General features: G+C 40.7%; 1 protein-coding gene across 1 annotated transcript in view; it reads left to right on the forward strand.

Annotated features, from left to right (window-relative positions):
* Positions 1 to 24,249, forward strand: part of ofcc1 (orofacial cleft 1 candidate 1) — a 180,593-nt gene that overhangs the window by 21,042 nt on the left and 135,302 nt on the right. The window contains exons 7-9 of the mRNA XM_051686771.1: positions 3,019 to 3,258; positions 9,358 to 9,621; positions 11,457 to 11,598. Coding sequence (XP_051542731.1) covers positions 3,019 to 3,258; positions 9,358 to 9,621; positions 11,457 to 11,598 — 646 coding nt within the window. The remainder of the gene's footprint in view (positions 1 to 3,018; positions 3,259 to 9,357; positions 9,622 to 11,456; positions 11,599 to 24,249) is intronic.

The raw sequence follows: 24,249 nt of genomic DNA on the forward strand, positions 1-24,249 counted from the left end.
CATTCACTTGCATTGTATGGACCTACAGAGCTGAAATATTCTTCTAAAAATCTTCATTTGTGTTCTGCAGAAGAAAGAAAGTCATACACATCTGGGATGGAAGGGTGAGTAAATGATCAGAGAATTTTCATATTTGGGCGAACTAACCCTTTAAGTTTTTTTTTTTTTTTTTTTTTTTTTTTTCTGTCATAAAAAAAAATCCTGTCATCTATCCTATGTTGACATGGAGAGTCAATAGTGAGTGAGCCATTTGGGTCTATCTGTATGATGACCACTGCCAGATTTCGGGAGTGTTTGGAAAACTTGTTTGAAAACATTATTATTGTTTTTAAGTTATTATTTTTGCAGTTCCTTTTGGTGCTTCTAGAGCCACAAAAATGACACCCTTCACACTAAAAGACATCAGGGTGAAAGTGCTGGAGTTGTTGCAGTGTGTGTGTGTGTGTGTGTGTGTGTTTATGTCGGGTTTGAATGCAGGAGTTCCCTGATCAGACCCTAGTTTAGTATGGTTTAATGGAGGAAACAGTCTGTTTTACTGCAAACTCATGAAGTGCTGTCCTCTCTGTCTCTATCAGTCAGTTTTTTTTTCAAAGATGTACAGTTAATTTAATCTTGGTCTGGTCTTAAAATAATACTCACAGGGCTTTTTGGCAAGCACACAAAGACATTTGGCATGCAGTCAGAACTGGCAGTGATTTTACACTGTTATATACAGTATGGATTCTCTCCAGTCTGACCCTCATCTCTACACTAGAATGTTCATTCTATGAAACAAGCTAATTTTACAGTTTGATAAGGGGATTTTAAAGTATAGTTTTGTCACATTTTTGTTACATAATGTTACATTTAAGTGTTAACGTATTGCATTGTGCAGTCTTAAGCAACATTTATACATTTTTGAATTGAACTCTCACAATTTATTTATTTATTTATTTATAATTTGTCTTGTCCAACAAGATAATGTCTAACAGTGTCTGTACATGCATTACAGGATATTTGTATTTTTATTTTATTTTATTTTTTTCGAAAGTCATTTTAATAAAATTGTCTTACAAAGGCTAATTTCCTTTGTCTTACAAAGGCTAATTTCATAGCTAACATTTTATGTATCCTAAATACACACAGTTAAATTATATTTAACACTTTTTGCATAATATGACAAAATTACAGTTTGATTGGAAATGACGGCCAATTAAATAGTAATTTTCTTTGTTTTTATTTTTATTTATTTTATTTTTTTCATAGGTCTCATATTTAATCTCAAGCATGTTCTTCGTTGACAATGTTGTCTGCTTGGTTAAAGGGATAGTTCACCCAAAAATGAGAATTCTCTCATGATTTACTCACCCTCATGCCATCCCAGATGTGTATGACTTTCTTTCATCTGCTGAACTCAAATGAAGATTTTTAGAAGAATATTTCAGCTCTGTAAGTCCATATAATGCAAGTGAATGGGTGCCAACATTTCGAATCTCAAAACTCCACATAAGGGCAACATAAAAGTACTCCAGACATTTGGTGGTTAAATCCATATCTTCAGAAATTATATGATAGGTGTGGGTGAGAAACAGATCAATATTCAAGTCTTTTTTTTTTACTATACATTCTCCTCACTGCTCAGTCAATCTCCACTTCACTTTAACATTCTTCTTCTTGTTTATTTGGTGATTCACAGTTAATGCATATCACCCCCTACTGGGCAGAGAGGAGAATTTATGATAAAAATGACTTAAATATTGATCTGTTTCTCACACACACCTATCATATCACTTATGAAGACATGGATTAAACCAATGGAGTCATATGGATTACTTTTGTACTCCCTTTATGTGGATTTTGGAGCTTCAAAGTTTTGGCCACCATTCACTTGCATTGTATGGACCTACAGAACTGAGATATTCTTCTAAAAATCTTCATTTGTGTTCTGCAGAAGAAAGAAAGTCACACATCTGGGATGCCTGAAGGGTGTGTAAATCATGGGAGAATTTTCGTTTTTGGGTGAACTACAGGGGCAAAATTGTTTGGTGTGGTCACGCCACAACTGTGGGACAGTTGTACATTTTGTTAAATATTTATAGAAATTATTTTCACACAATAAATATTGAAATGGTTTATGTTTATTTCACAGATTATCATGGTTTTAAACGTGTATTAATTTGTAATTTTGTAACACATTTTTTTTTTTATCCCCCTTTTCTCCCCAAATTGGAATGCCCAATTCCCACTACTTAGTAGTCCTCATGGTGGTGCGGTTACTCACCTCAATCCGGGTGGTGGAGGACATGTCTCAGTTGCCTCCACTTCTGAGACCATCAATCCGCACATCTTATCACACGGCTCGTTGTGCATGACACCACGGAGACTCACAGCATGTGGAGACTCATGTTACTCTCTGTGATCCATGCACAACTTACCACGTGCCCCACCGAGAGCGAGAACCACTAATCGCAACCACGAGAAGGTTACCCCATGTGACTCTACCCTCGGGCCAATTTGGTTGCTTAGGAGACCTGGAGGGCTGGAGTCACTCAGCACACCCTGGATTCGAACTCATGACTCCAGGGGTGGTAGTCAGCATCAATACTCGCTGAGCTACCCAGGCCCCCTCGTAGTTTCATATTGAAAGTCTGGGTCGTAAAACATTTCTATATCAATTTAAATGTGACCATATAACAAAAAGAAAAAAAAATAGTTTATATCTGTTAGTTTTAATAAAAATCAACCCTTGGGGCGAGGCATTGCCCATAGCTGAAGAATCATCCAGATCCAATTATGAATTTTTGCTCAGAAAAGTAAAAGGGTTTTCCAGGGTAAATTCTCCTAAAGGATTTTAAGAGAAAAGTTGATACTTCAGTGAAAAAAAAAAAAAACACAGAAACTATACATATATGTGTATACATGTGTATGTAAGTAAAGCAAAACACATGAGTGAAATTATAAAAGTATAAGTGTCATTTAAGTGTTTTCTATAAAAGTGAAAGTTATTTGTAAAGTCCACTAAACTTGCTATTTCTGCAGGTGGAATGGATACACACTCCGCAGCACATAGAGGTGCATGTTGTATGTCTGCGAGCGGTGAGAGAGAAGCTGCCCAGCGGTCTGTACTCCGTGAGCGTGTCCCTACACACTCAGCTGGGCGGCCACACACTGCGCTGGTCTCGTCTGCAGGAGCAGCGGTGGGCTGCGAGCACTGATCCCGTGCAACACCACGGCCGATACAGGGACACAGAGCTCAGCATTAACCAGAGCCTGTACATGGTAAGAAAACCTCTGCAAACTGCCCTCCCGAGACCTTGCAGCACTGCCATATATTTAACCTCAACAACACAAGCGCTCATGTTAAAGGATGTGAGTAGATTCATGCTTCATTAAAAAGCACAGCGATCAAACCCCAACACCTTTACGTTAATGTTCGTGGGATATTTGACCGCTATCAATCATCGTCGCAGTCATCTGTCATGTGTCGTACTACTGATGGCATTTATCAGAGTGTTGGCAAAAATAATGAGTTTGGAATGCATATCCATTTTCGGTGTGTTTTCAAAGCTTTTAGCCAAGCTCAAACAGATTTTATTATTATTTATTTTTTACTGCATTGATGCTATGAAGCTCTTCGATTGAAAACAAATAACATGACTTTGTGGCTTAATTGTCCTTATACTTTTGAGGGCCACTGTATTATAATTGTTAATATTATTAATTATATCAATTAGGCTACTTTTTTGAACAATTGCAAATGAAAACACATGTGAGGAGAAAAGGATGTCCAAAGAAAAATACTGTATATAAGCGATGATGTACAGTCAGCTGGTCATTACTGCAAAATAGCCAGGTTTAATATACCACTTACTGCATGGCTTTTAACCAAATAAATAAAAATATCAACATGAAATATTGATTTGATTTGTGTAAATTGTTTTATTATGTGTGAGTGTGTATATGAACTGGCACAGCTAAACATGAAATTGGGGACAATGGTCAATTATTCAGATTAATGGTCATTATATGAAAATATCTGACCGCAGAATGCAACCATTGGCAAGCGCAATAAAATATTCCAGAAAATATTTGCCGTGTCACAAAAATAAATAGATAAATAAAACAAACTGTTTTTACACAGTTAGGTTTTCATTTATGTACTGTACCAACATCTATATGAAAGGAAAATATGTGCATGTTATACGTTAGTGTATACTGGACTTTTCAGTATGCAATATTCAAATCCAGTAGGATTCATGTGTCCCTCATCCCCTTGTTGGACAGAACTAAACTCCAGTGCAGACACACTGCAGTCATTCTCAGTGAGGTTCCACTTGAGTTGTGGAATATAGAGGCAGAATGAAGCTTATGAAAAGTGATATTAAACAGTAAGTGTGTGTATGGGAGTGGAAAGAGACTGTATTAAAAACTGCTGCTGAAAGCTCTTGCTTTGACTGGAGGGACATTCACTGTGAATAAAACAACTGCTTTTCCATCGTGACATTTAGTGCATGAATGCAAATCAGATTTATAATGCATTTATATAAGAGCAGAGCGGTTTATTGGGATGAAAAGAAAGTACAAATGCTGTGAAACATTCCAGTGGTATCAGAAGTAAAACTCCCTCACTGAGAAATGAAGAAAAAACTAGATGTGCAAATCCTTCAGGAAATAGTGGTGCTTTCAGGGTAGCAGGGGTAAGTTTAGGTTGTAGTCTTTAGTTCTGTGTAAATGAAATGTTGCATCAGAGCCGCTTTACTGTTTACACCAACCAGGTCTCAGGACAAGTCGTATTGATAGTACGAGATGGCGAAATCGTAAGAGAAGGTGCAAGTTGGCTCACACAAAAAAACATAAGACTTTTAATCCCATAGAAAAACAATTATCAAACCAATGAATGATTATTGTTATAACGAATCATTTTTATGATTTTTCTCTTGTTTAACCCCTAACCCAAACCTAAACCTAACCATGATTTTAATTGGAAAATCACAGAAGAAGTAAACATCTGGGTTTGGAATGAAACAAGGACAACGTATTACAGGTTTTTGACATACATCAGTCGTTTGTATTGCAAAAATAAATATGGCATGAGTAATTTACTCCTGTTTTGAATCAGTTGGAAATTCTCTTTTCTTATTGGTTAGTCTCTATGGGAAATAAAGTAGTACCTTTTCGTACGAGCCAAGTTGAATGATATCATATGATTTCGCCATCTTGTACAAATTATTTCTAGTTGTCTTGAGACTATGATTGCCATATTATGATTGCCACTCAGCATGCGTTTTGTTGTCTGTTGACTGTGGACACTAATCAACAAACTGGCTTTGCACTGCAAAAGTGGCTCTATATGGTTAATAAATGTTAGGGAGAAAAGACCACACCTCGCATCTTATAAATGCTTCATAACACATATTCAACATTAGTAACCTATGAAAATGTACCTTATTGTAAATTGGACACAAATATATACACTACCGGTCAAAAGTTTTGAAACACTTACTCATTCTTTATTATAATATTTTTTTTTTCTTCACATTTTAGAATAATAGTAAAGTCATCAAAACTATGGAATAACATAAATGGAACTATGGGAATTATGTTGTGACTAAACAAAATCCAAAATAAATCAAAACTGTGTTATATTTTAGCATCTTCAAAGTAGTCACCCTTTGCCTAGAATTTGCAGACATGTACTCTTGACATTTTCTCAACCATCTTCTTGAGGTATCACCCTGGGATGCTTTTTAAACAGTATTGAAGGAGTTCCCATCTATGTTGGGCACTTATTGGCTGCTTTTCTTTATTATTTGATCCAAGTCATCAATTTCAAAAACTTTTCTTTCATTATTATTAAATTTTAGTTTTATAATTAAATAAATTAATATGGTGGCACAATTATATTTTTGTCTGCGAAACTAATTTCAAACATTTAAGCATACGCCTTCAGATCAAAAGATTTTTAAGATCATGAGAAACTTTTCAGTCAAGTGTTTCAAACTTTTGACCAATAGTATATATATGTATTTGTGTGTGTGTGTGTATATATATATATATATATATATATATATATATATATATATATATATATATATATATACAAATGTTTTAAGGATTTGCCAACATTAGAAGCCTGTGCACATAAAGTTCAGTCTGGTTTAATGGTCATCAGGCTTTATTATATGATATCTGCTGTAAATGAACATGACGAGCTGAAAAGTGTTTTTGCAGAGGACTTTTTGGTAACTAGGACTGGGTAAGTCGGGACAGCACTCGGAGTAGCACTATTCACATTCACATAAACTATAACATAAACATATAACAAGTTAAAATTCTCACTATTTGGCAGGTATTGCATGAAATCCGCCTTTTTGTTCATTTTGTTATCATTGAATATCAAAGATTTAAAATTCATTTGTAAATGACTTATTAGTCATTAATGAACCCCTTTATAAACCCTGAACAAAGGGAATGTTAATATAAAGTGTCTTTACATTAAATACTTCTGACTGAATTAATTACAGAAGTTTCATTTTTAGGGTTAGATGTTTAGGGCAAACCTTAACCAGAATTTTTGAGGAATATCAATGTTGTTGCGCAAACACTGTAAAAAAAGAAACTAAAGGTTTGATCTCAGTCAATAAATAAAGGCACAAATCTAGCAAGTGTTTGTGCAGCATCAGGCCCGTATCTGCAGACAGAAGCATTTGACACGAAGGAAAGGGAGTGGGCCGCTTTAACTGAATACTCCTCTCTTGTCCAAAACCGTGGGCTCTGATTTGGCAGGCGATCGTTTAGCGCTCCATTGAGATTGTCTTGTGTCAGACTCCTCTATTCTCTACCAGCTCTTATTTATAGCCAATCCTGTTGCTGTTGTTGATGTTTATGTTTTGAAGATTTCCATCAGATTTGTGTGTAATTGGCTCATTTGCTTTTCGCAGCTGCCCACATTAGAGCATGTTCTGGCCTCGCCTGTTTTTCTTGCAGCTTTCGCAGAGGAAACGAGGAATTAGCGATGGTAGGAGGAATGCTCCGGCTCATGAGTTTTTTCTTGTGTATCTCTGGCTGGTGTTTATAGAGTTGCTCTGGTTTGATCCTTCTTGCAGATTTGAGTCTTTCCTTTAAGTGGGATGTGAAAGTTGTGATAGTCCAGACAAGGAAACAGAAGATAAGAAGAATCTTTCACTTCTTTGCCAATCTGAAGTCTCTTCATGCTGTTGTTTTATGGAGCTTCAGTCTAGATCAAAAACCTTCATTCATTCTGTTTAAAGGCAGAATTAGACCAGAGGACCATGATGGAAGCCAACTTAAAGGAAAAAGTGACCTAAAATTGTATATTTTGTCATTATTTACTTACCATCATGTTATTGTTTCAGTGGAGAACAAAAGTAGAAATTCGGACAAATCTTGACACAGCACTTTTCCATACAATGGCACTTCTTTTTGATCTAGTCTGATACGTTCATACAACTTGTGCACACATTTCCAAGCCTTCTGAAGTCATACTCTGTGTGAACAAGATGAAAGATTAAATCATTATTCACTGAAAATCTTGAATATTTTAACGTTTACGGTTTGGCCCCATTGACTTCTATTGTAAGTGCCTCACTGTAACCCAAATTTTTTCTTCAAAGAAAAGGAGGGACTATCTAAATTATTATTATTATTTATGGTTTTTTTTTTTGTTTTTTTTGTGGTAATCGACATTATGGCACAAACATTGTCGATTAATCTTACAGTAACTTGCACTGAACCCGAAATATGCCTTTAAACTATTCTTTAGAAGTTTGATCTGAGTTTTCTCTCTTCTATTGTGGCGTTTGCTCAGTAAACACAGGTCTGTTTTGAATTAAACATGATCGCTGTGATAGTTTAATAGATTCCCAGCATGCAGCTGTTCCACCTGAGAACTGACACAGGCCTCAAACAAACGTCTTACTCTTTTCATTGTGTTTTCCACTCTCTCTCTCTCTCTCTCCTTTTTTAATCTCCTTTTCCTTCCGATTGATACAGTCAGCAGTGTTCTTGCTTATTTTCAGTAAATTAAGCGTATGAAATATTTTTCAATATGTATAATGCAGGAGATTATGGCATAAATTTGAGGCCTGACTCAGGGAATTGGTGCCATTTTTTTTTTAGGTGCAAGCACAAAGCAATTGGAAGAGCAACACATGATGAATGTGATACAACAAGTCTTCTCCATTTTCCATTACTCCTAATGGAGGGATGGAATATTCCATGTGATTGATGAAGTCAAGTGCTTCTTTCTGGCAGTTCATTTTTTAAAGGTCTGTGTCCTCCTCGATGGGTAAATAAGGATCTCTGCGTGTTCAACGCTGGGATTTCTCTTGATATTCCACATTTGCTCTTTACTGTGTTTGTTTAGCTTACATGTGTCCTTGTGTGTCACGACTGTTATATTTGGATCGTCATGTGCTGGCGTTCTTCCAGAGACAGCTTCCTGAAATCAGCCATAATCATAGCCAAAGTTGCGTCATCTTGAGGTCAGATAAAAAATATCAGTGTGCGCATACTCATGAAGAATTGACCCTTTTTACATTGCAAACCTTTTCGAAATTATGAATTTCATGTTCTTGTTTTAACAGATTAATTCTGTTGAAACAGCTCTTCATGTTGCCAAAGTGTGAAACTAATAGTAATGGTTAAAGTTAGTGGATAATGTGGTCCGGCACAATCCAACTTCACCTAATTATATTTCATGTTTTCCCCGAATAAAAAAAAAAAAAAAAAAAAAAAATAGGAAAATTAGTCTTGAAAATAGGTTATTGAAACTGAAAAAAATAAATAAATAAAATAAATAATAATAATAAAAATAACGTCAAAGTTTTAGCTATTTCTTCTAACAATGGGGCTTAACCTTTTGAACTAATATGTTTGAATGCCGATTAAATGAATGTTCCGGATTCAATACAAGTTCAGCTCAATCAACAGAATTTGTGGCATTATGTTGATTACCACAAGCATGTATTTTGACTCATTCCTCCTTTTCTTCTGGGGTTTCGCTATTCACTAGCAATGAACATAAATATTAAATAAAAATATTAATTAAATCCTAGGTTAAAGGTACTAAATAAATAAAGCCAAAATGGTTAAAAGGGTGTCAAGTAACATGGTTTCAGGTTTAGCCTAAATTAAACTGGCCTTGTTGTTTGGACCTACTGAGTGCCAGGGTTTACAAGGTTGTCACAATTTTATGGATTTTTTAGGTTGAACACCATGATTACAAAGAAGCTTATACCCTTATATCTCTCTGTTCAATTTATTTAGATTAAAACTGATTTATTTTCATTTTTATTTTATTTATATGTTTTAGGTGATTTTTTCTCACTGTATTCATCTGAGAAATGTCTCTTTCAGGTCTTGCCTGCATCATGTGACCTGTTGCCATCCAGTGTTCTAGTGTTCAGGCTGTTGTCTCTGCCTGGCGATCACAGTTATGTCAGTTCTGTGGTGAGCTGGGGTGCGTTCCCCGTCTGCGACTGCTCCCTCAAACTCCTCAAGGGCAAGTTCAAGACTCCTCTGCTGCGCGGCGGTCCAAACGCATCGCTCAACCAGTTCCGCAAAATCGAGCATCTGCTCTCCACTGACCTGGACAACTGGCTCTGCAACATCTACTTCCAGGTACATCTTCAAAACTTACTGGAAAATAGACACATCTTAAAATACATGTAAAAATAAAAAACTTACAGTGATGTCTTTCAATACTTTCATTGAGTGAACCACTGCAGTCACCTTGAGTGAACTGTGTGTGAGCAGAAGATGGGGATTCTAAAAGAATAGGGCCTGTTTAGTGTCTGTGTGCGTGTGTGTGTGTGTAAATGGCTCTAGCAAGAAAATTAGACAATTAGAGCCAGATTGTAAACAAATGGCATCTTTTCTAAACAGATCCAGATAGATTTGAGAAGCAACATTGATCCTGTTACTTAATGAAATTAAGAAGCAGAGCCACGGTGTCTCTAAATCTGCTTATACAGTGTTCATATAATACTAATGAAATATGGATTAATATTAGCAGTATTATACTGTAATGCTTGGGGATTAATAGGTGTAGTAAGTGTAAGCGATTAGTAGGCCCACTGCTGCTGCACATCTGCACAGAAAGCTTTTTTTTTTTTTTTACAGGATTATAATAATCAGTCACAAAAAGTTCAACTACCGATAAGAATATAGTACTCTCAGATATGTTTGACACATTTTAACATATTTAAATCCATTATGCAGAATTCTGGTGATTTTCTTTCAAAAAGAGAGCAAGAAATGTTTGTAGATTGAGTCTAGGACTGCCAATTAGACAGTGAAACAGTGTGGTATTTTGTACTGTTGAGAAATTGTGAGAATAAAATACAACTATTAATCACGTGTTTTGTCATGTTTTTTATTTATTTTTTATTTTTTTATTTTGTTGAACGCATCAATCGGATTCTGTAAAATCCCACATACTTTATTTGATTTTTTTAATAGGGGAAATGATTATTAGCGATAGCTTATAAACCTGTTAAAGGCCAAACTTTGAAGCTGTTAAAGCCATTATTCTGTCATTTTAGCTTCATAAACAAGAAAATGTGTTTAATAAGCAGAATTCCTGCTGAATAACTTCAATACCCATGATCCTGAAGAGAAAGATCCACCAATCAGAGAATTCCGCCCAACAAAGTGTGCCAAAAGAGCTCTACAGCAACTGTCCTCTCCTATGTGAATGACACAATCGAGTCGCTCTCCTTACACTCATAAACTACTTGAATAAGAATATTTTGCAATAAACATAAAATATGTTGTTAACATGCTTATAATCAAGAACTTTTAATCTCTAATTTTCTATTTTTCTGTCCTTTTTAATTTGATTTCATCATTCACAATGCTTCTTGAGATTGTTGTTCATTCCCTCATTACAAGTGTCAAGTGTACAAGTCAAGTGTAGAGTCTTGTACCTTTATCTTGTCCAAATCAAAATTTGTAATGTTGTGATTCACCTCAGAGCTGGTTGGATTGGTTCATGACATGAACTCTTTTGTGAAGTACTGTACTTCATGAAATCCCTATAGAAGAAATGAATGGGAAAAATACTAAAGGCTGAAAAATTGGGAGGCCACTTACTACTGTACACTTTGTAGTGCAAATTGATCTATCAGTATTTTTGGTCTGTTTTCCCATAGTAGAAAGATGGTAAATTTAAGCATAGTATATCCGTTAAAGTTAGTTTTGTCAACTTTTAGCAATGCACAAGCATATAGATGGCCTAAAATAGACATGGACTAAAAGGCACAAATCTCCCATTTTGATTTCATGTGATCTTTAAATATGGGTTACGTTTGGAACTGTGTTGGATCGCCACTTGATGTCCAATGTACAATCTGAACCAGTTGAGAAGATTGCTTTATATGACATCTACTTGCCAGCTGACTCATTGTGCCGTTTATAATCAGTGTTTGTCAATTAGTCATTGTCTCTCTGTGCAGGTGAAGAGACTTCCGCGAGGCAGCACCAGGGTTCCAGAGCACAGCTTCACCCTGCAGATCCCCTCTCACCCACGGCAGAGCTACAATCAGGGGCCTCCTCCCCACACAAACACCTCCACCCGCTCCTCTGCGTCGCTGCCAGGTAGGACTTCTGCCCCCCCAGACAGACACAAACGGCAGAGTGGCAGGTGCCAGTTAGAGTCTGTTCGGGCATTTAAGCGGAGAAAATGAACCTTCTACATTTGGACTAAAGCACGTCCCCTGAGATCAACGCCGCGCCATAACCAGTTCACGCCAAATTGTTTTCTCTGTAAATGAAGCTCACTAAAATAACTCAGCTTTTCTTATGATCGACAATTCTCACTGAATGCTATCATCATCAGCCGTTGCTGCATTAGCAAACGGCACATACTTTCGCTAATCAAAATTTTCATCCGGAAGACGAATGTAGTCTTCCTTTTCTTTAAGCAATATATATATATATATATATATATATATATATATATATATATATATATATATATATATATATAAATTATTATTATTATTATTATTATTATTATTATTATTATTTTTTTATTTTTTTATTTTTTTATGAGAATCACCCATATTGACTTGGTGTTAAGTGTGTTGTTGCTAGGTTGTTTTGAGCTGTTTTAGGGTGGTTGCTTTCTGGCCCATGTATAACACCTTAAAAATCACATATCAATGCCCTGGAAACCACCCACAAAACCTTTGCAACCAGCAACCACATTGCACTGCATAAAAAGCCACCCATGGTCGTTTTTCTTTGGAATCAAACCCATTACTTTTGGATTACTAGCACCATGCTTAAGCAGTTGGGCTTCCCGAACATCAACAACACGTTAAAAACATTCAAAATACTTTAACAACTGCATATCAACTACACAAAGCACCCAAGCAACATGGCCAATTATTATTATTATTATTATTATTATTATATTATTATTATTATTATTATTTACCAAAAAGCTTAAAAAATGTTTTTGTTTTTTTTTATAAACCTTGTGTAACCCCACGTCCACATGTGTGGATGATGTACTTTAGCTTCGCTATAGACGACACATAATTTAAATTAATTTAAACCAAATACCATTCACAAGACTCTACACTGTTATTTAAGGGTTAAATTTCTGGCGCACTGTGTCACGTGACAACAACATGGCGTAGATTTCTGTGAAGCGCTACTACGGGTGCAGCACCAACAAAAATGCCTCTGGTAAGAAACCTCTTTACATTTTTTCATTGAAACGTGTTTGGGTGTAAAGAGTAGCGTCTCTAGTTTCGTTTGAAATGCCACTTTAAAAAAGGCATACATTTCTCGCACGTCAGCGCGCTGATAAACAAGTCCACATATGTGGAAAACGGGACCTTATTCCCTCAAAATAAAAAATAAAAAACATGTTAGTTATTTTGAATAACTTTCAACATTAACACATCTGTGGGTCACTTTGCTTCATTTTAATATACATTTTGTTATTTTTTAATTTGTTATCACTGTACAATACAGTTCCATTCATTATCATTAGTAAATGCATTCCTTTTTAATTACTATGCAATTTTACATTGAGTGCGTTTACATGGTGTTTCAGAATGCCACTTTCTGCAAAAACCCTGAAATAAACCGTTTTCTTAAGTGCATGTAAATGGGGTCAATGAGAATAAATGTGTTCATGCAAAAGCTGAAATTTTTTGTTTTAGAGGCTTTATATGGAGTTAGGATGAACATAAGGTGCATTTCTAACTGAGACCAGTGCAGACAGAGAGCACACTAGAGGTTAAGTCATTCACTAAATAGGGAGCAAGGGAGCAAGTGAGTATCCTATAGCTTTCTATGCAGCTAAGTGCATTCCCTCCTAAAATCCAACCAAAAAATACAGTTTCAGGCTGCAAATGATGTTTGGACCACTCAACATGTTTGGCAGATATGGAACAATGACAATCAGTACATAGATTCAGAATTTATAATGTATAATTTTATTTTAACATGGTTAGCAGTAATTGGATGATGCTGGACATTACTTTGAATAAGAATTATTTATTCAGCTTTATAGAAAATCAGCTGTAATATCTGTAACGTCTCAAAAACATAAATAACCAACACTCCTGGAAACATAATATACAATTTGATAAAAACAAATAAATAAATAAATCGATAAAAAATATGACTTTCTATAGCTTGGTATTATTTAAAATTTCACAACTTAGTCCTGCTGTCCACATATGTGGACATAAATTTTAGGAAAACTATTTGCTCTAGTGCTCTTTTTTTATTATTTGCTTGTTTATTAGGTGCTACTAGTTACAAATCAAAAAGGGGAATGAAAAATGCACACGGTAGTCACGCGGGGTACACAGCAGCAGCTCGCCTCTGCGTATGCGTACTTGTGTGAAGTATATTCTAGACTTTAATGGTTGTGTAATTTATGCTGTAAAATGGCCAGCTCTCCCATTGCTTAAAGATTAGTTTGGACAGGAAAGAGGCAAATAAGCAGTTTCCTCTTGCTCATGTCCATGTGTAGAGTAGTTTTAATTTCACCGAGCTCTCCATCCTCTCTCGGGTCACGGAACATCTTGACACCACCGGACCAGTCCGACGCCGGCTCATTTGGTATTGATCTAGCACAAAGAGCATTGTTCTGTTATTAATCTCTTGTTCTGTCTTTTGGCAGCACTCATCTTTATTTAACAGAGCGGAGCATGAAAAAAGTTTCTGGGGTGCTCAGCTTTAAACATCACATAGGCTTTTTAATTACAAATGAGTTGTGACAGGTCTGCTGGGTAGCAACCTGTCCCATTTTAAGCGTGATGCTAGCTGACAGCTCGCTCTGTTCTCAGAGTGCCGCAACATGTGGAAGAAATTGGTCTTTTACATTTCACAGCTTGTCACTTCCTCTCTGCCGTGAACTTTAACCTCCCATGGTGCTCCTAACACCCCGCATGGGAAGTGTCCCCACAGCACGGCACTCTGGGAAGGTTGCGTTACGCTTGCAAGACATGCCAAAAAAAGGAAGGAAAAAAACATGATGAAAAGAAGCAGGTATCATAAGCAAGAGTAAAGACAGCTCTGGGTCTCGAATCTGACTTAAATAAATGATCAAAAGGTGTCCCTCACCGGACATCAGAGATGACGTTAGCATACGGATCAGTTCAGGTTGAATTACTGCTACACACTCTTATGATATTCAGATGGAGAGATCCCGTCATGCAGGAGAGCAGAGATTGGACTGACAGCCTCACATTACTCTCAAATTAATATCAAATTCAGTGAGGAAAACTGCAAATATAAAATGTCCATCAACTTTGGCTCCATTTACCAAATGTGTTTTCTGCATGCGTAATAAAAGTAGTGAAATTACTAACATTAAGATGATTTTTTTTTTTTTTAAATGTTAAAATACTTTTTCATATCCTAGCTTAATATGCAAAGTCAACTTTAAGAAAGCCATTGGTAGGTTGATTAATGGTGTAACGCTGTGATTGTGTGACACTATCAAAACATTGCTCTACATGTATGAGCATACAGACCAGGGATGTGTTTCCCGTACAATGATGTAAAACACTGCTTAACCACCATAGTATGATGCATCATTAGAAAAATTAACTAGTTATAGACTGTATCCTGAAACTGAAGTAACTACACTGGCAGACAAAAGTTTGGAATAATGTACAGATTTTGCTGTTTAAGAAGGAAATTGGTACTTTAATTTACCAGAGTGGCATTCAACTGATCACAAAGTATAGTCAGGACATTACTGATGTAAAAAACAGCACCATCACTATTTGAAAAAAAGTAATTTTTGATCGAATCCAGACAGGCCCCATTTCCAGCAGCCATCACTCCAACACCTTATCCTTGAGAAATCATGCTAAATTGCTAATTTGGTACTAGAAAATAACTTGTCATTATATCAAACACAGTTGAAAGCAGTTTGGTTCGTTAAATGAATCTTAACATTGTCTTTGTGTTTGTTTTTGAGTTGCCACAGTATGCAATAGACTGGCATGTCTGAAGGTCAATATTAGGTCAAAAATGGCAAAAAAGAAACAGCTTTCTCTAGAAACTCGTCAGTCAGTCATTGTTTTGAGGAATGAAGGCTATAGAATGCTTGAAATTACCAAAAAAACTGAAGATTTCATACAAAGGTGTACACTACAGTCTTCAAAGACAAAGGACAGCTGGCTCTAACAAGGACAGAAAGAGATGTGGAAGGCCAGATGTACAACTAAACAAGAGGATAAGTACATCAGAGTCTCTAGTTTGAGAAATAGACGCCTCACATGTCCTCAGCTGACAGCTTCATTGAATTCTATCCGCTCAACACCAGTTTCATGTACAACAGCAAAGAGAAGACTCAGGGGTGCAGGCCTTATGGGAAGAATTGCAAAGATAAGTCACTTTTGAAACAGAAAAACAAATAGAAAAGGTTAGAGTGGGCAAAGAAACACAGATATTGGACAACAGATAATTGGAAAAGAATGTTATGGATCTTAACCCCATTGAGCTTTTGTGGGATCAACTAGACTGTAAGGTGCATGAGAAGTGCCCGACAAGACAGCCACATCTATGGCAAGTGCTACAGGAAGTGTAGGGTGAAATGTCTCCTGAGTATCTGGACAAACTGACAGCTAGAATGCCAAGGATCTGCAAAGCTGTCATTGCTGCATGTGGAGGATTTATTGATGTGAACTCTTTGAAGTAGTTTAAGTTTTTTTTTTTTTTTTTTCAAATTGTAATAGTAATTTTTCACATTATTAATGTCCTGACTATACATTGTGATCAGTTGAATACCACTTTGGTGAATAAAAGAACCAATTACTTTCCATAAGAGCAAAATATGTACATTATTCCAAACTTTTGGCTGCCAGTGTATGTCGCACATCCAACATTCGACCCACGTTTGTTCAACAACATATAGCTGTCGTTAATGATGTTACGCAGGGGGTGGAGTAAAAGCTCATTTACATGTACACCAGAAAGCTGCTGAAGACACGAAAGCAGCATGCACTGCGTAATGCAAAAGATACATATGCTACAATAATGGGGTTTCGCACGTCCATGAGGGTATCTAGTTCATGCAGCCTCTCATGTAACGTAGGCACGTTGGCATGTTCACGCCAGAACTGCCGCGATACAACCTGAAGTGTTTGTTTACAAGAGAATGCTGTTCACAAACTTCATTGGTTTTGATTTCATTTGAATATGCCAGCTCTTACATCATGCGAGAGGCACAGTGAACTGATTCCCATTAATTTATTTTAATCACTTGAGTTGTATGTATTACTTTTACTATGATTGTCTGTGGTTTTTGGAGCTTTAAAGTGCTGATCACCATCTACTTGTATGGACCTACTGAGCTGAGATATTCTTCTAAAAATCATTGTTTGTAGTTTGTTGAAGAAAGAAAGTCATAGATATCTGGGATGGCATGAGTTTAAGTAAATGATGAGAGAATGTTATTTCTGGGTGAACTATCCCTTTAACATAAACACATAAATGCTGTGTTCTCCGACAGAAACAGAGTATGATAAAGCACTTTCTCTTAACAGTCTTTAATCCCTTAAATGGCTGCATTCAGGTTTATGTGATGTTTCAGATGTTTAACAGATGTTTCTACAAAACCCCAGAATAAGCTGTTTTCTTAAATGCATGTAAACATGGTCAAAGTCTTGACAGAATGAAAGATATACAGTATATGGAATGAAAGATATAGAAGCCTCAGTGAAGTCAAATGATGTTCACATAGCAAACGAACAAGGAACTATGCTTCTAACTACAGGTACAGAGCTGTAGTTCCAACCACACAACTGTGCAATGCTGTTTGCGAATGTTCGTTGGAAGTATGTTTTCGGGAAACACCAAATTGTTAAAATGTTGGTAACAATGGAACTTGCAACCATTGTTGACTAACGGTGCTTTTGGAAAATGCACCCTAACCTGACACAGCAACATTGACTCAACCAAAGATGTGAGTTTTGGCATAATAGCCCAGTAGGGTGAAATTCACAAACAATGTGAATGAAAGAAAAAGAAGCAAATTGTGGAAGCCCGGTGAAATGTACTTTGATAAAGATGACACATATGCCATGGTAAACTGCACTGGCCTTCAAATATAACAGAAATACTAGTGCTATTCATATTCGTGATCAGCAACATTGACTCAACCAGTGGTGTGTGTTTGGGGTGGGACTGTCTGTTTTATCTGTTGGGAAATCAGTTTGAAAACATTCAAACATTTAGGCTACGTTCACACAGTGTTTGGGATTGACAACCGTATTTACTTACAGGTGTGAGTCTTGAAATGTCCCGTTCATACAACAGCGTACAGTAACAGTTAGAGTGTTGTCTGTATGATCAAACAACTGAAGTCACAACTGTATTCTAACAGCTGCAACAATAGTGATAGTGACTAAAAATTGGCGACGTCCATAACACCGGCATGTCTTATCACAATTGTTGCCGCGTTATTAAATAAATGAGTCCAATCGAGGCACAAGTGAATGCTTTTTTTTTTCTCCCCAATTTGGAATGCCCAATTCCCAATGTGCTCTAAGTCCTTGTGGTGGCATAGTGACTCACCTCAATCTGGGTGGCAGAGGACGAATCTCAGTTGCCTCCACGTCTGAGACCGTCAGTCTGCGCATCTTATCACGTGGCTTGTTGAGTGCGTTACAGTGGAGACAAAGCACGTGTGGAGGTTTCATGCCATTCTCCACGGCATCCACACACAACTCACCACGCGCCCCACCGAGAGCGAACCACATTATTGTGACCACGAGGAGGTTACCCCATGTGACTCTACCCTCCCTAGCAACTGGGCCAATTTGGTTGCTTAGGAGACCTGGCTGGAGTCACTCAGCATGTCTTGAAGACCATGTGGAGAGTCTCAAGGTAGATCCTACCCAATGGGGGAGGAGTTACTACAAACTTAAAGACTGTGACAGAGGGGCTCTGCCCAAGGAAGACACAGTTTGCCAACAGGGAAGCGAATTAGGGGAAGATATATATCTCATGGGGTTATCTTACAGGGAACCACCACATGCGGAGCACCTACCCCAGAACAGGGCTCTTAGCTAGCACGTGTACTGGGCCGGCAGCGAGTCTCTCCGTAAACTCGACTGCCACAAGGCTCGGAGGAAGTCAACCAGGGAACATAGTTTGTGAACACTACTGGGAATTAATGGCACACATCTTCAGCTCAGAAGAGGTGAAAGGCGCTATGTGCAAGCGATACACCTGGCCGGCTATCCAGGGCTTATCCGCTTGTATTGTGTGCCACTACCTGGGATGAAAACGGTCCCACCCAGAGGTTGTAGAACCTTGCAAAGGTTCTACTCATAGCCCTACCGGGGGTGGCATGTCCTGGGCATGATATGCCATAGCTATGGTGTCAATGAGCCAGTGGGCGATCCTCTGCTTGGAGACAGCGCTTCCTTTCCGCTGTGCACCAAAGCAGGCAAAGAGTTGCTCAGAGATCCTAAAGCTCTGCGTGCAATCCAAATAGATGCATAAAGCGTGCACCGGACACAGCAACGACAGGGCTGGGTCTGCCTCCTCCTGAGGCAGCGCTCGCAGGTTCACCACCTGGTCCCTAAAGGGGTCGTGGGAACCTTGGGCACATAGCCCGGTCGGGGTCTCAGGATCACGTGAGAGTAGCCCGGACCGAAATCCAGGCACGTTTCGCTGACAGAGAACGCTTGCAGGTCACCTACCCTCTTGATGGAAGTGAGTGCAGTCAGGAGGGCAGTCTTCAAGGAGAGTGCCTTAAGCTTGGCTGACTGCAAAGGCTCAAAGGGGGCTCTCTGTAGACCGAACGAGGAACGAGGCGCGGTCTGGAGGGATTCAGCCTCCTGGCGCCTCTCAGGAACCTGATGATCAGGTCGTGCTTCCCTAAGAACTTACCGTCGACTGTGTCGTGGTGTGCTGCTATGGCGGCAACGTACACCTTCAAGGTGGAAGGCGACTGCAGGAAGGAAAGCACTGATCCAACTGCACATCTCTTGGGGTCTTCCCGTCGGGAAGAACACCACTTAGCGAACAGACGCCACTTAAAGGCATACAGGCGCCTCGTAGAGGGGGCCCTAGCCTGAGTGATCATGTCTAGGGGGCCAGCTGTGTGCCAGCGCGTCTATGCCGGGGGGGGCCTCAGTCAGGGCGTACCAGAGCGGGCAGTGGGAGGATTCTTGGCAGGCGAACAGGTCCACCTGTGCCTGTCCGAATCGACTCCAAATCAGCTGGACCACCCTGAGGGTAACCTGCCGTGTCAGCGTGTCCGCTGTAGTGTTGAGGTTGCCCAGGATGTGAATGGCTCACAGTGACTTGAAGTGCTGCTAGCTCCAGAGGAGGAGACGGAGGGTGAGTTGTAACATACAACGAGAGCACAGACCGCCTTGGCAGTTGACATATGCTACCGTTGCCGTGTTGTCTGTCCGAACTAACACGTGAAACCTCCGCAGGGTGTGCAGAATTGCCAACAACTCGAGGCAGTTGATGTGCCAATGCAGTTGCGGGCCCGTCCACAAGCCAGCGGCTGCGTGCCCATTGCAAACAGTGCCCCAGCCCGTTTTGGAGGTGTCTGTTGTGACCACGACGCACCTAGAGACCTGTTCTAGGGGAACACCTGCCTGTAGAAACGAGAGGTCGGTCCAAGGGCTGAAAAGATGGTGACAGACCGGTGTGATGACCACACGATGTGTCCCGCGCTGCCATGCCCATCTCAGGACTCGAGTCTGAAGTGGTCTCATATGCATCAACCTGAGCGGGGTGGCCACCGCTGAGGATGCCATATGCCCCAGGAGCCTCTGAAAGAGTTTCAGTGGAACCGCTGTTTTCTGTTTGAACGCCTTCAAACAGGCCAGCACCGACTGAGCGCACTTGTTGGTGAGGCGCGCTGTCAAAGAGACTGAGTCCAACTCCAAACTGAGGAAAGAGATGCTCTGAACCGGGTGGAGCTTGCTCTTTTCCCAGTTGACCCGAAGCCCAATCGGCTAAGGTGTGAGAGCAAACAAAGTCCCTGTGTGCAAACAAAATGTCCCGAGAGTGAGCTAGGATTAGCCAGCCATCGAGTTGAGAATGCGAATGCCCACTTCCCTTAACAGGGCAAGGGCTGCCTCTGTGACCTTCATGAAGATGCGAGGAGACAATGATAGGCCGAAAGGGAGGACCTTGTACTGATACGCCTGACCCTCAAATGCAAACCGTAGGAAGGGTCTGTGTTGAGGTAGAATCGAGACGTGGAAGTACGCGTCCTTCAGGTCTACCACCGCGAACAAATCTTGATGCCGAATGCTCACCAGAATGCGTTTTTGCGTCAGTATCTTGAACGGGAGTCTGTGTAAAGCCCGGTTCAGTACTCGCAGGTCCAAGATTGGCCACAACCCACCGGCTTTTTTCGGTACGATGAAGTAGGGGCTGTAAAACCCCTTCTTCATCTCAGCCGGAGGGACAGGTTCTATCGTGCCCTTCCGTTGGAGGGTAGCGATCTCCACGCGCAAGGTAGCAGCGTTTTCATCCTTCACCAAGGTGAAGTGGATACCACTGAACCTGGGCAGACGCCTGGTGAACTGAATCGTGTAGCCAAGTCAGACAGTCCGGACCAGCCATCGTGATGGATTGGAAAGCGCAAGCCATGCATCCAAGTTCCACGCAAGGGGGACCAAGGGGAAAATTTTGTGGGACGTACCTGGCAGGTGGGGCCTCGCGGTGGGGCGGAGCTCGAGGTGCCACACCACGTCGTGGCCGTGCTGAGTCTAGAGACATCGAAGCACTTACCTGGCTCCTTGTGACCACCCCCAGAACAGCCTGGGATGGGGGAGAAAGAGGCCTGTCCTCATGACCCATGGAGACTGTCACATCGGGGGCGGATGTGTGCCACAGCTGGGCGCTCAGGGGCGGGAAGACTCTGGAGCACCAATCCTGCAATGAAAAACCCATGGACAGTAGTCATGATGACGACCGTGCAAACTGGGTATGTGACCCAGGGAAGGAGGAAACCGCTCTTTTGCTGAACTGTTGGGTAATCAAACAAAAAGGCAACAAAAGATTCTCCACCCGGCCCTCCACCGGGGGATGGAGTGGTCTTCCTACCAGCTCCAGATGAGTGGGTTTCTTCGACCCTGGGTCACCCGTCTCAGGGGCGCTTTGACGACATCCGTGGGTTCTTACCGGCCAACTGTGAGACGGGTGGCATCTGCTTCCTGAGGTGGGCTCCACACCGGGGCTGGGCCGAAGGGGCGGGCTGCAGCGGAGCCGGTGCAGTCACCGCAGGGGGACGCCCTTGGTGACAAGCAGACTGGGTGCGGGATCTTGAGCCATGCCGGGGCAGGATATGCCGGATAGCCTCCGTCTGCTGCTTCACCGTCGAAAACTGCTGGGCAAAGTCCTCGATGGTGTCGCTGAATTGGCCAGCCAGGGAAATCGGGGCAGCAAGGAACCATGTCTTGTCGGCCTCACCCATCTCGACCAGGTTGAGCCAAAGGTGGTGCTCCTGGACCACTAATGTGGACTTCGTCCACCCGAGAGACCACGCCGTGACCTTCATCGCTCGTAGAGCGTGGTCGGTTGCCGAGAGCAGTTCCTGCATCAGATCTGGGGCGGAACTACCCTGGTGCAGTTCTTTTAACGGCTTGGCTTGATGGACCTGCAGGAGAGCCATGGCGTGCAGGGCAGAGGCAGCTTGTCCAGCAGCACTGTAGGCTTTAGCCATCAGGGACGACGTGAACCTACAGGGCTTGGACGGGAGCTTTGGGCGTCCACGCCAGGTGGCGGCGCTCTGCGTGCATAGGTGAACCGCGAGCACCTTATCCACCAGGGGATTCGCCGTATAGCCCCTGGCCGCCCCGCCATCAAGGGTAGTGAGGGCGGGGGAACTGAGGAATCGGGACCGGGCAGTAAAAGTTGCCCCCTACGATTTCGTCAGCTCCTCGTGCACTTCCGGGAAGAAAGGCACTGGAGCGGGGCGTGGCTGCTTTGAGCAGTGCCGCGAGCCCAGGAACCAATCATCGAGTCGCGAGGGTTCAGGGGAGAGCGGAGGGTTCCACTCTAGCCCGATGCTCACGGCCACCCGGGAAAGCATGTCCATCATCTCTGCATCAGCCTGTGACTGGGCAATCGTCCCCGAAGGGGGGAGCTCAGCTGAGGCTTCTGCATTCGACTGGACAAGCCCGCTCTCCGATGCTGGGCTCGAGAGCTCATCAGCTTCGCGGGCTCCGAACAAGAGGCCAGACTCGCCGTGAGATGAGCCGGCGGACTCATCCGGAAGCCCGATCAGGGCAGACGAGCATGCTGGGGAATGGGAGGTCCGTGGGGGGATACCCGGCGGAGGTGATCCCATTGGGGTCCCCAAATCGCCCCCAGTGCTAGCCGCGCTGGCCTCAAACCCGTAGGTAGAAGGACTGAGGCAGGAAGCCGCTGTTCTTACGAAAGCAAGCCGCGATCGCAACGTTGCCATGGTCATGTTCTCGCAGTGAGAACATGAACCATCCACGAACGCTGCCTCCATGTGGGTCGCGCCCAGACACGAAAGACAGCGATCATGACCATCTGAAGTTGAGAGGTAACAACTGCAACCAGGAATAACACACAATCAGAAAGGCATCTTTAAAAAGACGTTCCGTGTGTGCCGCTCTTTTAGAGAAATATACTCTTTTAGAGAAATAAACTCTTTCAGAAAATATACTCTCTTTTTTCTGCCAAAGCGCCCAGGGGCGTTCTCTGCAGTGCACCAATGCAGAGGAGGGAGAACCCGATGAAATGCGCCATCAGATCCAGCAGAGGTGAATGAACAGTAGGAATTCAGCTCAATGAGCATGACCGTTCGGCTCCGAAGTGAAAATCTGAATGAGTGGTTGCATACCAGCTCCTTTTATACCCGTATGTCCGGGGGAGTGGCATGCAAATACCACTCGTCAATTTTCATTGGCCTTTTATGAAAGACCAGCGGTGTCTCGGGCTCCCAAGAGTGACCCCTAGTGTCACTACATCGACACAACGTTGAGTGAGTGACAGATAGGGAAACTAAGTTTATTTGTCTTACCCTGTTGGCAATTTATTAAAGCATTAATCCCAATTTTGTTATTTTGTTCTGAAAACAAGACTTTAATATTTGATGTCATTCTGCTTTACATGACATTTTTCTTTTAAGTATGCTTAGGTAGTTTTATTGGAAGATAAGACAAAATACTGATAAAATACAATGAAAATTATCTCATTTTTTGTTTGAAGATAAATACTGAGCAGTTTGCAGCATTTGGTAGTACAATCTGATTATATATTAAAAAAATTCAAATAATAGCTTAAATGTAGGTTATTTTATCTTATAATTATCAGTAGTTTGTAGTGTAGCTTACTACTTTTTCATTACAGTAGCTTGATGTAGAACTACTCTAAATTATGAGTAGCTTGTAGCTTGACAATCTAGTTTTCTGAAATAGTCATTCTGTATTGAGACATTTATTTTAATAACTTTTTAGTTGGCTTAAACCAATATTGTAGAGTATTCTTGTACCCTAGAGTATCCGAGAGTATTCTTGAAATGCTCAGACATGTCAAAGAGGAGCACTGATTGCTAACATTATTTTCCCTCATTTAAAACAGCAGAAAAGAGCAGAGAATACTATGCAACATATGACGTAGCTGCAGGCATTGTGAGTTAACAGACCTTTCACATTAAGTGAACGATCCTGTTACTCTAGGTCTGTTTGAATTCAAATTACTAATCAAATTAGGCCTCTCTGCTCTGATCACCCTTAGTGGATCTGGAACTGCAAGCGG

Source organism: Myxocyprinus asiaticus, chromosome 44, assembly GCF_019703515.2.
Source record: "Myxocyprinus asiaticus isolate MX2 ecotype Aquarium Trade chromosome 44, UBuf_Myxa_2, whole genome shotgun sequence".
Taxonomy (NCBI): Eukaryota; Metazoa; Chordata; class Actinopteri; order Cypriniformes; family Catostomidae; genus Myxocyprinus; species Myxocyprinus asiaticus.